The sequence below is a fragment of the Streptopelia decaocto genome (genome assembly GCF_964273445.1).
Source record: "Streptopelia decaocto genome assembly, chromosome: 15".
In the NCBI taxonomy this organism is placed as follows: domain Eukaryota; kingdom Metazoa; phylum Chordata; class Aves; order Columbiformes; family Columbidae; genus Streptopelia; species Streptopelia decaocto.
In genome coordinates, this window is record NC_138670.1 from 7141102 (window position 1) to 7155666 (window position 14565).

A 14565-nucleotide genomic window follows, 5' to 3' on the forward strand; every position below is an offset into this window, starting at 1 on the left:
CGCAGGCGGGACTCCGCGCTCGCCAAGCCAATTGCTTTCCCTGTCTCTGCTGTCAAGAATTTGAAATCTCGACAGCGATTGGTGAGCTCCCTGGCATGTTAACTCGCTCTGCCAATAGAGACGCGAAAGGCATACGCCCTCACCGTACCAGGCCAATGGGAGGGAGGCGGGGGCGGGACGGAGGCGGTGGGAGGGTGTGTCTGGCCATGACTGGCAGCTGCGCCGCGGAGGGCGGGCTCCTTTGTCTGGGCCGGGGAAGCCCCGGCCGGTCCCGGCGCCGCCGCCATTGCGCCATCTCCAGGGCAACCCGGCCGAGCGGGAACCCGGGGCTGGGGGAAGTTAATGATTTTTATCAGACTCGATGAAGGCTCCCTAAAGAAAAGATGCCACTTTTTTTTGTTGTTGTTTTTTCTCCTACAACCATTGCTTTGTGTCTTGAAACAGCACAACTACAGCGTTAGCCCATTCAAAACCGATTTACTTAAAACGGGTACATCAAAATAGATCCGTATTTCCTATGGTATGTAACAAGCAGTTCTCAGAACAAGCCCCAAACGTGACTGGAGCATTTAGACACAATTTATAAATAATTAGAAGAAACATCTTACACAATTTATGTAAAGTTACTTCATCAGACACAAAATATTACCATAATACATCACTGGTTTAATAACCTACAGTATAACACTATTTAACTATTATTTTCTTTGTTTTCATATATGATATTTTTCTGATATTTCACTCACATCCTTGAGGTCCCCAAATAGTGTTACAAAAAATAACAGCAATATTTTAATAATATTTTAAAATAATACTTTTGAAGACCTCTGCTGGGCCTGTGATCTTTGTGCTTGACTGGACCAACATATGTAATGATCCAGTGGTAATCTATAGGCACATGATGTCATGGTACTCTATCAACACAATGATAAGGTTACTGAAATTGATTTCAATCTTTGCAAGCTGTCCTCAAGAAATGAAAGCAGCTTCCAAATTTTAATTCCTTATAACAGGCTTCTGCACTCAAGTCATTATTTTTGAGTGGTTTTTAAATTATGACTGCTTTTATTAATTTAAAAATGAACCAGTTCAGAATGCGTATTTAATAAATATCCATGGTTTGCAAAGCAGCCATTTGCATCACGCTTCAACCTTCAAAGCTGAGGGAAAAATTTCATGATTAAGTAAAGAATTGGAGTTGATGCTGGCATTTGCTCTAAACTAGCTGTCCCCTCATAAATTGCTAACATTGTGACAGAAGATTGTCCCTTTCAAAGGGTATATGAAAGTGCAAGTATCATGACTCATTTGCATTCAATTTATGTGACGGTATAATTGCAGTATTGCACATCATAGAAAACAGGTTAAATTTGTGTGTGTACACAAACAGCAACGTCCAGGGATCAGAAGAGGCACAAACACAGATTTTTGTGTCAAGTTGGAAGAATTAAAATGCCTGCAGTGCTTTGAAAGCGAAAAAAAAAAATAACCAGTGTATTAGTTTTTCCCCTGTGCATCTGTTTTCAGAGGATCATACTACTATGACTTAAAGCAATAATGCAACAGCAGATTCTTTGAGACACTGACACTGCAGGGAAATGTACTTCTAACATTAACAAAAGAATAGCAATCCAGCAGCCAAACAATGATTTCAGCAAAACAATGTTAAAATCATAGTTGAATTTTCAACCTAGAAGGCCTAATAGGACCTCTGGAGAACTAAATCTGATCTGCTACCTGACAAGATGCATATTCACCTGAAAATGTTGATCGCTTAGAATTCTGACAAAAGACTTGTCAAACATGCACAAAACCCTTATCTTCCATCTGGAGTTTGAATTAGAAGTACGCTGGTCTACCTGCACAGCGAAATCAGGATTTACAATGAACTATTGTTACGATCAGCAAACCTAATGACACGAGATTTTCATACGCACGATAAAGAAAGGCTGGACAGAAACAACTGCTGTCAATGCAAAATGCAGAAAATAACCCTATTAAGAAAGCCAACTATGAGTTTCCTAATGAAGTTAACACGCTGCATTAATCAGATTGAAAATTAGGTGGAGCCAGTGTCTTTTTCATATTCTTAGTTCCAACGTCAGTGACTGCAGCACATTCTGTGTGGTTTCTAGAGGGAAATTTACTGGAAGTAACAACTCCTCCCCGTTATAGCCCACAAGTCATCTTTTGTTCCAGGTTTTCTTCCCACCTAAATTACCATTATATTAATAGTTTTATATATGGAATGTTCTTCTGATAAATGCATTTGGGCACAACACTGGAGATCTGAAATCCTGCCTGCTATATACTTTGAGTGACCTTGCCAAGTTACTCTAACAATCAAATCCACTACCACTTTGGTGCAAAATTTACATGGTAGATGCAGCTGCAGTTTAAATATGGGACAAGTGCCATTGTAAGGCTCTTTCCCTCTCATCTGTCCTGGAATATGCATACTGTTCCACACAATTCTAACTGCAGGAGGAGGGTGCTTAGCTCCACATTCAATAATGTGCCTTTGACCAATTTGGTTTAACTTTTTTTTTTTTTTTTAAAGATATTCTAATTTTTTATGAAAAAGTGCTGATTTTTAAGTAACCAGGTGACCTTCACATTAGCAACTGGACTGCACAAGTCACTCTTCAGTACCATTCTCTGCAATTGCCAGCTGGACCTGGGTTGGTGCCATCATGGAGTGACCAAGGCCGCCATTGTTTGTTCTTGATACACAGAACAAACTTGGTCCTAGGGCTGAAAATCCTCTTTTTCTTAAATGCACTCAATTTATCTATGGGAATATTAGAGAAAAAATTAAACAACATCCCTGGGAGACAGAATCAGTCTCTTCACACTGTGCTTTCTGTAGGCCCTTTCATCTAAATGGTTCAGAACACTTTTCTAGAACAGACAATATTCATCTGCTATATGTAACCTTAAAAGAAAATAAAATCCTCTGAGCCAGCCTTGTGGCTGCTTTCACCTCACGCATCTCTACCCTTTGCTACTGCCTGGTTGTTAAACTAACCCTGCAAGTCAACCCTAGTTACTTTTCAAGAGCTGCAGCAGTGTTCCATTGACAACTACTGCTTTGACATTCTGGCTTCTCCTAAACTCCTCCAGCCAGTGACTTCTGTCGAGTGGCAATTTTTCTCATGAGTCATATACATCACGATGTTTTAAATTCAAACTTGTGATAACAAATCATGCCTTTTTGTTCCATGGGACTGCTGTGAACTACAGCTAAGAAACTGTTGCTCCGATTCCTTCACATACATAATGCTGGTGGCATGCAGAAATGAATCAGGAGCATAATCTTTGGCTGCCAAAATTCCAGGTATAGTTGCACGCACTTGAGCAAAGCCATAAATGTCAGTACCTTTGCTTTCCCCAACAGAGGCAAAATAAGTTATGCTTCTGAAAGCACAATTGTGCTGGTATGGCTGTTTTTTATGTAACTGCCATTCTGGGATTGCTTTGCCAGTCTAAACACATGCGTATTATACCAAGAGAGTACTCAGACTTGACTGGCACAATATATCGCTACAGAAAACAGAAAAATTTGCAACTGCAATACTGCAAGGATACAGACGCCACACATCTATCACACGCTACATCTGTAAGTAAAGCAGACCAACACAAGCAGATTTATGCAGCAAAACAATTGGTGCTGAGTCCTTCATCTCCATGCTATGTGCGTTTCAGGCAGTTTTGCTTCAGGCTAAACCTATTACCTGTTGGAGTACACTCAGCGCATTCCTGAAGCACATCTACCCTTTGGTTCCATCTGAAAAGAGCACAGTCCCTGTCACAAGGTTGCCCTGAAACGTGAGCCCAAGCACAGTAAATAGGGACCATCAGAAAGATTATGTAAGGGCACTGCTAATCAAACTAAGGTACTAATGGAGACCCATTTGTAATTGAAAGGACAGTTAATTCCTCTCTAAATGCCAGCCATTCAAGTGAGATATGACAAACACGAGAGGGATAAAAGCATTTGACTCAGGCCTTGGCTCTGTGGTTATTTCCAGTAGCTCTTCACAGCAGAGCCAGTGCAGGGAGAGAAAACACCAGCCCCCTCATTCACCTTTTCTTGGAAGAGCATATTCTCTTAACAAGAGGCAAAAGCCTCAGTTATTGAATACTAATTATAATGTTGTACCACAAAAAGAGACACTATTGGTTCCACATATTCTCCAGTTTATTACTTAATCTATCTTAATTAATGTCTGAAAAGCGCTGTGGTTTCTTCCACAGAACAGAAGCAATCGATGCGTTTACACAAGGCGATGGGTCCCTGACCAAGGCTGGCTCAGCGCCGCTGAGGACCGGGCTGTCAGAGGAGGGATCCATCGCGGACATTTGGATGCAACCAAATTTATCTTGTTGGATAAACAAGAATTGGCAGTGACCACTTTAGAGGCTCATCAGTTAATATAAAGCAGATTTTGGGAATTCCCCTAGATTTCATTTGGGTTGCCACCATAACAATGACAATACCAGTTCCTTGTCTTCTCAGAGACTTGATCACTGCGACACTTGGTCTGGGAACATTCCAGTCAATACATTCTGTTTATTAACCTGAAAAACAATGCAGAATGCCCCAAACCTGGATTATTAACTTGAAATAAATATTTTCCAATTTCTTACCTGAATAAGACAAGTATAACTATGCAACAACGCGGAATTAAGGAAACTACCATACAACACAACAAAAAACAGTCAAAACCCCCAGCAAAATACAGCTCTGTTAAAAAGAATTAAGTACCTGAAGTAGATTTAACTTAAAGCTCTTTCACTTCTAATACTTATGAAAGATTTTACTTCATCTTATCACGCACATTTACCGACAAATTAATATGTGCAAAAATGCCCAATGCTGACAAAGAGTGGTCACCAAATTGGCTTTATTCTGAATCTGGTTTTAAACACACATGTAAGCAACCATCATGAAACAACCTTAACCAAAAAAATAGAATTGAGTTTTCACAGATATTTTAAAATTTCTTCCACTACCATTTCAGTAGAAAAAAGACAGGAAATAAAAATATCTTGCAAATGTATGATTTTGAAATAATGTTAAATATAAGCAAACTTAAAAAAATGCCATGTGATAGTTTCCTATATACACTTTTTTCCTTTAAAACTGATATGTAAAATCCCATTTTATTCTTAAAAATACTTCTACAAAAATAAAATACTTTGTTACCTTTAGCTAGTTTGCTTTTTCCAGTGTTTTCATTGCAACTTCAATTTGCACAGAGTAAATTATGCCCTTCACAAATACCTGATCGTTTCTATGGAGAAGCAACATCTGCCGCTACCTGCACTGCAGTCCTGATCCTGTTTCCACTGAAGCTACTGACAAAACACTCGTAAGCTTCAAAAGAAGTTTAAAAAGCTCACTTTAACTAATCTAACATAAAGAATAACAGAGCTTTTTGGTTCTTTACTGTTTGACTGCAAGAAAATCTCAGATTTAAGATTTTCATTCAAGCAAAGCAAAATACATTATCACCTGGTTTTCTATGTTCTCACTTGCTTTTCTTTTGCCTATACATAAAAAATAAGAATAAATGTTATTACAGGGCTACTATAAAAAGTAGCGTTTCTAAATGCTTTTAGCATGGAACAGCATGCAAGCATTTTGCTTGTCATTTAGGTAATGTCTTCAAGGAGACTATCTTGTTCAAATACACTGGTAAGTTTTTTCATAACATAGAAAAAGGGCTGATATGTAAAGTCTCAGTAAGTGCAAACCATCAAAGCAGAGGTTTGTTTTAAAATATGCACTTGCCAAATTCAAATTTAAGACAGCTATGGCTATTTCTTTACATCTAAAAATAACATTTATTCATACAAATATATGGTTTAAATAACCATAAAAAATAAAGGGCTAACCACTTCCAACAGCTCAGAAAGAGTCTGGAAGGCTCAGAGTTCTAAATCATGTACAACTCAATCGATCCTCTTGCAATTAAGGTGGTCAAAAGTCATTCACAGAGCACTGAATCAACCACCTGTGACTAGTCATGCAAGCAGTCCTCGTATCTAGAAGCTACTTAAATATGCAAATACAAAGGAAATAATTGACTAAATGGTGCTTTAGACAATTATCCTGAAAATTAGAAACCTGGGAATGGCCTTTCACTGTATTTCACCTCAACAGCCAGTCCAGCTTTCTGCTGCCTCCATACAAACACACACAAGAATGCTTGAACATACCAGCTTGAGGTACAGAATAGTGGCACATATTTGTGGAGAGAATCAGAAATCATGCTACTTTGCAATAACAGTAATCAGAGACTTGTAAAAATAATACATTCAGCATATATAGAGAAAAAATAGCAGTTACCCATTACTAACTTAATATTCAGCATTCAAAATAAGTCAAAACAGAACACCAATAGCAGCAAAATAACTTAGGGTATTAAAATATCTTGATTTCAGCTAGAATCTTCTATCACCTACACTAGCACTGAATAATTGAAAAAGCGTGCATTTAAATAGCTTTTTAATTCACAGATGTTGGAACATAAGAAATGCATCTTAAAATCAAACTTTTTCAGCAACATTAGACTGCAATAATGTCACCTTACAACAAATAGCTATTTTTACTAAAAATTTATGAGCAGTCACTCCAGGCTTTAACATATTATACCAATAAAGAAATGAAGCCAAAATTGCACATGTACAAACCAGCCGATATAAGTAAGCTTCATATTCTGCTTCTGTTTGCAAACAGATACTTATTCCTTACCTGGCAGCTGGGGAAGAAAATAAGAAAAACGCTGTTGCCAGTTAAAGTATCAGGAAAGAAGATGTCACAATACACAATTTTCTTAGGGTCAAAGATAAGCAAGTCTGCTCCCACTATTTTTTCAGTAAAACTGAACAAAGTCTGAACTAAATTTCCTACCTATTCTCAAATCAAGTTTTAGAAATAAGACATATTGCTGTACTGTCTATAGGAAAACAAATATAAAGACCCCCTCCGCTCTGCCCTCCCCAGGCAGAACATCGCACCACAGCACTGCTGAAAAGTTTCTGTGTTATTAAAGCACTTAATGCTACAAAGACAGCATACAGTCACTTAATGCACACTGGCATCAGCTACACAACCTTAAAAGTGTATGTTAAATGGAAAGCAAAGTTTGGTAAAACCTTCTGATAGAACAATAAAACCAGCAAATCTTTCACCTCCTCAGAACTGAAAACATATTCAAGAGTCTACTTAAAACCCAACACAGCAAAGAAACCACCCACAAAAAAGCACTTGCTTTGTCTCAGGCAAAGGTGGCCTTGCCCTGGAGGCAGGGTGATATTTAGAAGTTTCTTTCTGAACAGTTGCTACTTAATTTAAAACCATTTTCCTCTTTTGGTTTTATCCAAAGGATTTATAAGCCTGATAGGGTATGCTACCTGTTTATTTAAACTTCTGCTTTCCTTGCTATTTTTAGCTTGTGGAGGCTGACACAAAACATTTACAAGAGCTTTATGGCTTGTTCTCTCATTGCTTTTATTACAAACCATTCACACGGAAAGCTGCTAAGTGTGCAGTTTGAATTCATAGGTGCTTGTTTTCCACTGGTCGAGATCCACATCGATCATGTTGCGCTCGGTGAAAGTCACCCACCCTTCCGAGTCAATCAGAATGACTGTGTTAGTCCTGAAACAACACAGGGGTACAAACCGTCCATTATAGACAATTGCAGGACCTCATCCCTAAAGGTGTTGACTCATTTTTTTTTCTTGACCACACCATCACCACACAAACAGGGCACAAATCATCCCAGCAAGTTCAAACAGGCATTTTCATGCTCCAATTCCCCGTTGCACTTGCAGCAGCTGACACACAAGAGATTAAACTTCTTTTAGTGCCAGGTGTTCCATTCAGAAGTAGCATAAAAACCAAGTTTCTCTTCACAGCCTGCACGTACCCTTATGGGTTATTCACATCAATGCTAGTCTCGCATTCCTTCAAATTTTTTGTCCATTAAGAATTAAACTTCATTAATTATTATCACAGGACATTGATGCACCATCAGTGCATTTTCTCTCTCTAGGAACCTTCCAAAGGGGCAATTTGTTTCAATGAAAGCCAGATTCTGTTCCTGCATCCACGGCACTTTGACAAGGTGGACACTGCAGCCCCTGCCCGAGAGAGCCTGACAGGAGCAGGAGTTTTCCACCATCCTGATGTGGTGGCCTTCCACAAGTCATGCCACAGTTGTTCACTCATAAAAAAGTGCTTTGTTTCCTCAGAAGAATATCCTGAGGCCTAATTAACAATGTCTATTCACTAAGCAATGTCACTAAGGGAACGATAAGTGTGAGTATACAATTATAGTAGCAGGGAAGTCTTGAAATACAGTGTTAATTCACCACTAAGGGGTTGGTATTTCTACTGAGTTATCCCTGTTTATTTTGACACAGCCAGACTGCAAACTGTGAAGCAAAGGGAGGAAAATGCTTCTTTACTACTTCGCCTTCATTATCCCATATTTAAAATGTTTTTGGAATACATTTTATAGAGATACTCAGTTTTTGCAGTGGCTTCTTTCTTGGAATACCAACTTAAAATAATTGCAGAAATGAGTGCTCTCTGCTTATCAATTTACGTCTCTATAGGGGAAATGCTACAGCTGACACTGCCAGAGACCAATCTGACAAAATAGCTTCTGGTCTTTTAGAGCAGGAATTCCCTACCAGCAGCAACAGCGTTCATCTAGAATTTTGTCCCACTAAGGATTAAATGCAAGACCTATTTGCATTATTCTGTTCATCTTGCAGCTTTGGTAGAACAGACTGAGCAGAAAGTGATAATCTCTCAGTAAAAAATAGCAACATCAGTTAGGCAAAAAGTGGAAATAAACATTCTTTTGAATAATAGGTTTTTAATGTGTGAAGATGGCAGCTACATATTACAACGACATGCCTAAAGAAACCTCTAACTTAGTTAACTATGCAAATAGAACTATTCTTGCTCTTGGAAGATAAATGTGTTCTGCAGTTCCTCGGATGTAGAAGATAATGTTTTTTTAGCAGAAAAAAAACCCAGAATTATTTCAAAGCTTTTAATGTTTTGACAAGATCAAAATTCGAGGTGGTCAGAGCTGCTACAACACTGGGAACCAGCAGAACTGGATTATCTTGTCTTGGACAAACTGAAGCTGCGTCACACTCCCCACCCAAGACGAATCAGAATGTGTACTTAAAATGCTCATCAGTAGCAAATCTAAGACACCAGAATACTGAGCAAGGAAATACTTTACTCAATTATACTTGATTAATATTTGAACACATTTAAAGCAGTCACTATAGAGTTAAAACTTAAAGCAGCATAACTTTGATTTGAAATCTGTTTTGATCCAGTACACATCTATTTCTGACTATGAATTTTTTACCTTGTTCCATAACCTGGGCAACGAACACATACAGCTGCGTACTTGTTCAGTACAGGACGTATATAATCCTTCCCTTGGTCTTCAATCGCAGGGTCTGGTAATTGACTGAAAGAAGTAGTAAAATAATGTTTAAAAATTAATTTAATTGTTTATGACAAGCAATTTACACATCCCTTGTCTTGCACACATCACCCTTACTAGGAGGAGAGAAATCTTTAAAAGAAAAGGGCACAGAGAAATCGCTGTACAGACTATGAGTACTAAGACCACAATAATAATGTTTACTGGGTCTGCTGCTTAAACATCTATAGAAGTCAGTCTCTGCAGAGAGAAAGAGCACTACTCTTGCCCTTCAAGACCCAGCTTTAGGCAATTAATATAAGGCCGAAATTTCTTTTCTTTCAAAATTGTTTCCACATGCAATTTTTTAAACCAGTCATACCACTTTTTGAGTAAAGTCTGGCAATCATGTTCTTACGGCTCTTGATTATTCATCACTGTAAGAAGCTCCTGCACCAAGTCTTCTTTGGTAAGGTGTTGACTTCTCTCGATCACTTCTGTGAAAAGCTGCTTCCCATATTGAAGCTTCTTCCATGGCGTTTCCAACAAACAGTTACTCAATCCATATATTCCTAGACATAAAAAAAACCCAAACAACTTTTTAAGCTCTGGAGCAAATAAAATTAACTTATGTTCTGTGCAAAAACCCCCCCGTCATAGTTATCCCACACAGTCTGAGGGACAAAATACAAACCTGCCCTCAGCAAATTCATCATTAATCTCTCATGATAATTTTCTTATTCATCCTATTGCCAGCTTTCATTTTACTTCCAAAATAAGTGAGGTACATAGTTATGTACCAAAGATGTGTATCATGTGGCAAAATAAATACAACGTCCCTTCCAATAGTAAGAGACTCTTAGGTGTATAGTTCATAATAAAATAACCTAACCATTTCTCAACAGCTCTTCTGGACAACTATTTCTGATTGTTTTGTTAGAGGGGGAAAACCTCACAAAGCCATCACACAACAACTCCCTCCCCTGCCCCAACACCCACATCGTTGCTTTAAGTTTACTAAAATTAGCTAAATTCAAGGTATTCAGCACTGTTCACACCACATTGTACACCATGGTGTGAAATCAGGTGAGATGGCAAAGCTTTTTTTTTCCCTCCAGAACACAACAGTAATAGAAACATTAGGGTATTACATAACCTAAGCACAAAATATCTCAGAATCCTGATATTGTTGAGTTTATTGCTGTAAAGCAACTTTAATCCTTCAACCTTTACATGTCATAAAATTAACTAAATCCATAATAAATAGGTTATGTGATTACTTTAGGATTCAAAAGCAATAACAATCAAATGTCTACAGACCAGTCCCTGTGGACCACTTCCACCTGTACAATATCTACATACATACTAAATAATGTTGGGTGAGGGATAAATTAAATTGGAAAGGGCATTCTGGTGATTTGCAGTTGTCATTACAGATTTCACAAGTTTTAATACAATGTAAGTGATTCCTGAGCTAGTCTTTATTTGCAGGTATGCTATGAAATACACATCCACCCCTAAACAGGAGACCACAGCAGGCATGCGTCTTATGCAAGGCTGCGTTAAGCATCTGTGCTGATATTCAGTACGTTGTTTCACAGATTTACTTCAATCCATATTTTCAGCAGTTACTTTTAAGATCTGGTTTGCTAAATGATGAAAAAGGTACAACAGAATTCTATCATTTTTGCAGCCTAGTCTTTTCTAGTTTAGCTATATTAACTTATTTTTGCATCTGATTTCACTCTTGAAAAACACTGCAAAGCAACATTTGATGACAAGAAGGACCTTTCTCTTTAGATGTACCCTTTATTTCTCACCACAATCCTAATGAATAAGCACAAAGATTACCAAAGCCCAGCTGTCCCTAAAGGCAGACATGTACATAGAAGAGGAATTAGTTATTGAAGCACAGAGACAAGAACTACCTTTGCTACAGTCTGCAGATACTTCAAATTTGTGATTCGGTTTCTCATTACAAGCACCTTGATTTTTTAAAAATGTTTGTATTAAAACCTTTTTTGTGTTTCTAGCTGTACAAAATCTAACAGCTTTTTTCCAAGAATGTATGCTCTAATTGCTGCAGTGACTATTTGCTTACTGGCACCAACATTTTGACCATTAACCTAAGCAGGGAAAATAAGCCACTGCCATTAACTGTTATCAACTAGCTACACTGCTCAAAGCCTTCTGTCAATCCTTGTCCATTTAAACTGGCTTTTTGGTGATGAATTCTGGGGTACTGTTCTAGAATTTAAATATTTCAAATCAATCCGCCTGATAAGACAGGTAAGAGCTTGGAGGGTTTTTCTGGTTGGTTGGTTTGGTGGTGGTGGCTTGTTGTTGTAAAAGAATGCAAATGAAAAGTTAGTGAAGACAATGCTTAAATAGCTAAATTACTAGAGCAATGCAGCTACATGCTGATTCCTGTAAAACAGAGAGTAATATTCAGACTTTTCTGAAAAAAAAACCTACCAGGATTTAGGAAAACAGGTTCTGGTTCTCCTCTGTTTCCATAGTAGCAAATTACATCTCCTTTGGTGGTACTGAAAAATATAAATAAGAATTTCTCCTTGAGAAACCATCAGCTTCTATATTTGATTATGCTCTAATTTCATGCAATCTTCAAACACAGCAAGATGTTTTTCCCACTGTTACCACTATGATACCACAGCCCAGAGATAATTCATGAATTCTATTACTCTTCTCCTCTCAAAATACCGTATTAGCTGTACCACTGTCAAATAGCACCATTATTAATCATAACTGTAGTAAAATTCAGTAAAAACCCAGAACTGCTGCATGGAACGTAGCCAGGCTTAATGAGCAAATTCTGGTTTTGAATAAGACACCTTCCTACAAGCTTGGTTCTGATGGGCACATTTAGAGCTGGCACACAATTAGTACTTATACTAGAAAGAATCCCTTGGCAGCTAAAAGAGGAGAGCACTGAGCTGAGCTGTCACTGATAGACCAGGCTGACTGCTGGACCCCAGTCACACACTAGGACAAAAATCATATAAGAGTACAGTGGCATATTGCGTTTTCCATGAACAGGGGCATAGGAAAAGCAATACCTGAGGAAAGTATTTTAGGTCAACTCAAGTTGCTCAAATGGTGCGTTTCGCAGAGCAAACTGTTTATATGGTAGATCTCAAAAGCAAGAAATGCTTTGAAAGATATAATCCATAAATAAAATCCTGCTGGAATTAATACAATGCAGTCAATGACTAAGCACAGAACAAATAAACCAACATTAAAAAACAGGCAAAAAAAGTTGGCTGCTAATGGCCTACTGAAACATTAACACTCGGGTCATAAAAAAACCTTAAAACTACAGTAGCAATTATAATCACACTACAAGCATTTTATGCATTAAGCAAATAAAGCAAAATCATTAAGGTCATTATAGGGGCTTTTTTCAGTTCAGACACCAGCAATTACACAAAGTATTTTATCGGTGCATTAAATACTCTCTTTTCAAATTGTTGGGCCTGTATCTGCTGTAGAAGGTCTATGAAGAGAAAAGATCAGAACAATTGTTATCACCTGAGGTCTCCAAAGACAGAGTTTTAGATGGAAAGGGAGACAAATGGCCCAAGCAAGCCCTTGAACACGGCTGTACAGCAAGTCCTGCCATCAGTGAGACCATGTGCTGGATAAGTAGGCACTACTGACTTCCTTTAGCAATGGCTTTTTATGTGAAAGAATATTATCATCTAGCATCTGTTCCAAGATTCTTGTGACTGAGAAATTCAGTAACAAGATCCCCTGGAGTTTAACAAAAAGATGGGGAATACATACAAACGGCAGGGTGGCTAATTCAGGACATCTGTATCGCATTGTTTCTACATTCCACATGCCCCCAGATGTGTGTTTTCTGTTACACTTACCTCCACTGCAACACTGCTGCTGTCGAGAGAGGACTGAAGCCTTTCCAAGAGGCTTCTGAAATGGGGATACTTCCAAAAATCAAGTTCAGTGTGCCAGTCAGCTGCTCTTTCTTTTATCATTTGGCTCTGCCTATTCGCTTCCTACTGTTTACAGACACTCAGTATTGAACACAAAGGCAGAAGCCAAGATGAAAAAAACCCACTGAGCCTGATCACAGCAATAGCCTCAAAATCCTGACTCGGACTCAGATTCTCTTCCCTCCCAGCTTTACATGTACAGACACCAATTTCACTGGAGAAGTAATAAAGGCATAATTAAAGCAATGACAACAGGACCCAGTAGACACATTTTTTAAAATCGCAGCCATAGCTGACAGCAGAAAGGGAAAAAACTAAAACTACATAAAAATTATGCTCTTAGATACATCATTCTGTCAACAAACGTAAGCAATAATAAATATTCTAGGAAATATACTGGGCAGCATAAATCTCAATAGTAATAATGTTTCACAGCAACATGAAAGCCAGGCAGAGTTGACTAGAATGATTTCCTAATGCTGATGAAGCGTCAGCAATGCCTTCCTGTTCTCCTGCCCTGCTTCAAGTTGGTTTTAAGTCTTGTCCAACAAAATTATAAACAGAAAGGAGAAGAAGAAAAGCAATGAGGCAATAAAGCTGCACAGGGTGTGGTTATCACCGAGGGCTCACTCCTCTGGGCACTGAGCTCTCATCTTCTAACAGGGTATTTGACAAACAAGGACATTAGATTGTTTTATTAATAATGCGTGCATGTACTAATTGTGCAAGGAGAAAAGATGAAATTGGCAGCCTGAAATGGTGAACAGTAGTTTCAACCAAGTAACCATCACAGATTAATCTTATTTTCTTCAGTATTCGTGAGCTTATCAGAAAACTCTTTTGTTCTGAAGCTAAAAAATACCTGCCAAAAAACCAAACTAACAACAACAACAAAACAAACACCACACCAAACCACCAACTACAAAGCCCAAACATTTTTGTACATATATCACCTACCATCATATAAAACACTGAAAAGAATACTGCCAGGTACTCACAGCATACAAAGTCTGTTTTAAAGCCCTAGTCTGATTTTGTTGTCAGTGTCTAAACATTTATTTGGTGTTACCCTAATTTTTTGAGCCAGGCAGAAGCTGACATCAGAAGAAATAGATAAGATAAAAAGG

General features: G+C 38.2%; 1 protein-coding gene across 5 annotated transcripts in view; it reads right to left on the reverse strand.

Moving 5' to 3' along the window:
• Positions 1-4188: 4188 nt before the first annotated feature.
• Positions 4189-14565, reverse strand: part of TANGO2 (transport and golgi organization 2 homolog) — a 29376-nt gene continuing 18999 nt past the window's right edge. For 3 of the 5 annotated variants that reach the window (XR_014185482.1, XR_014185484.1, XR_014185485.1), the window contains exons 6-11: positions 11943-12013; positions 9886-10039; positions 9408-9512; positions 7531-7669; positions 5519-6767; positions 4189-4581 (exon numbers count right to left, since the gene is read on the reverse strand). Coding sequence is in view for 1 of the 5 variants with exons in the window: in XM_082066600.1 (XP_081922726.1) it covers positions 7549-7669; positions 9408-9512; positions 9886-10039; positions 11943-12013 (451 nt within the window). In the remaining 4 variants the exon portion in view is untranslated. The remainder of the gene's footprint in view (positions 4582-5518; positions 6768-7530; positions 7670-9407; positions 9513-9885; positions 10040-11942; positions 12014-14565) is intronic. The other 2 variants (XR_014185483.1, XM_082066600.1) reach the window with 2 other exon arrangements.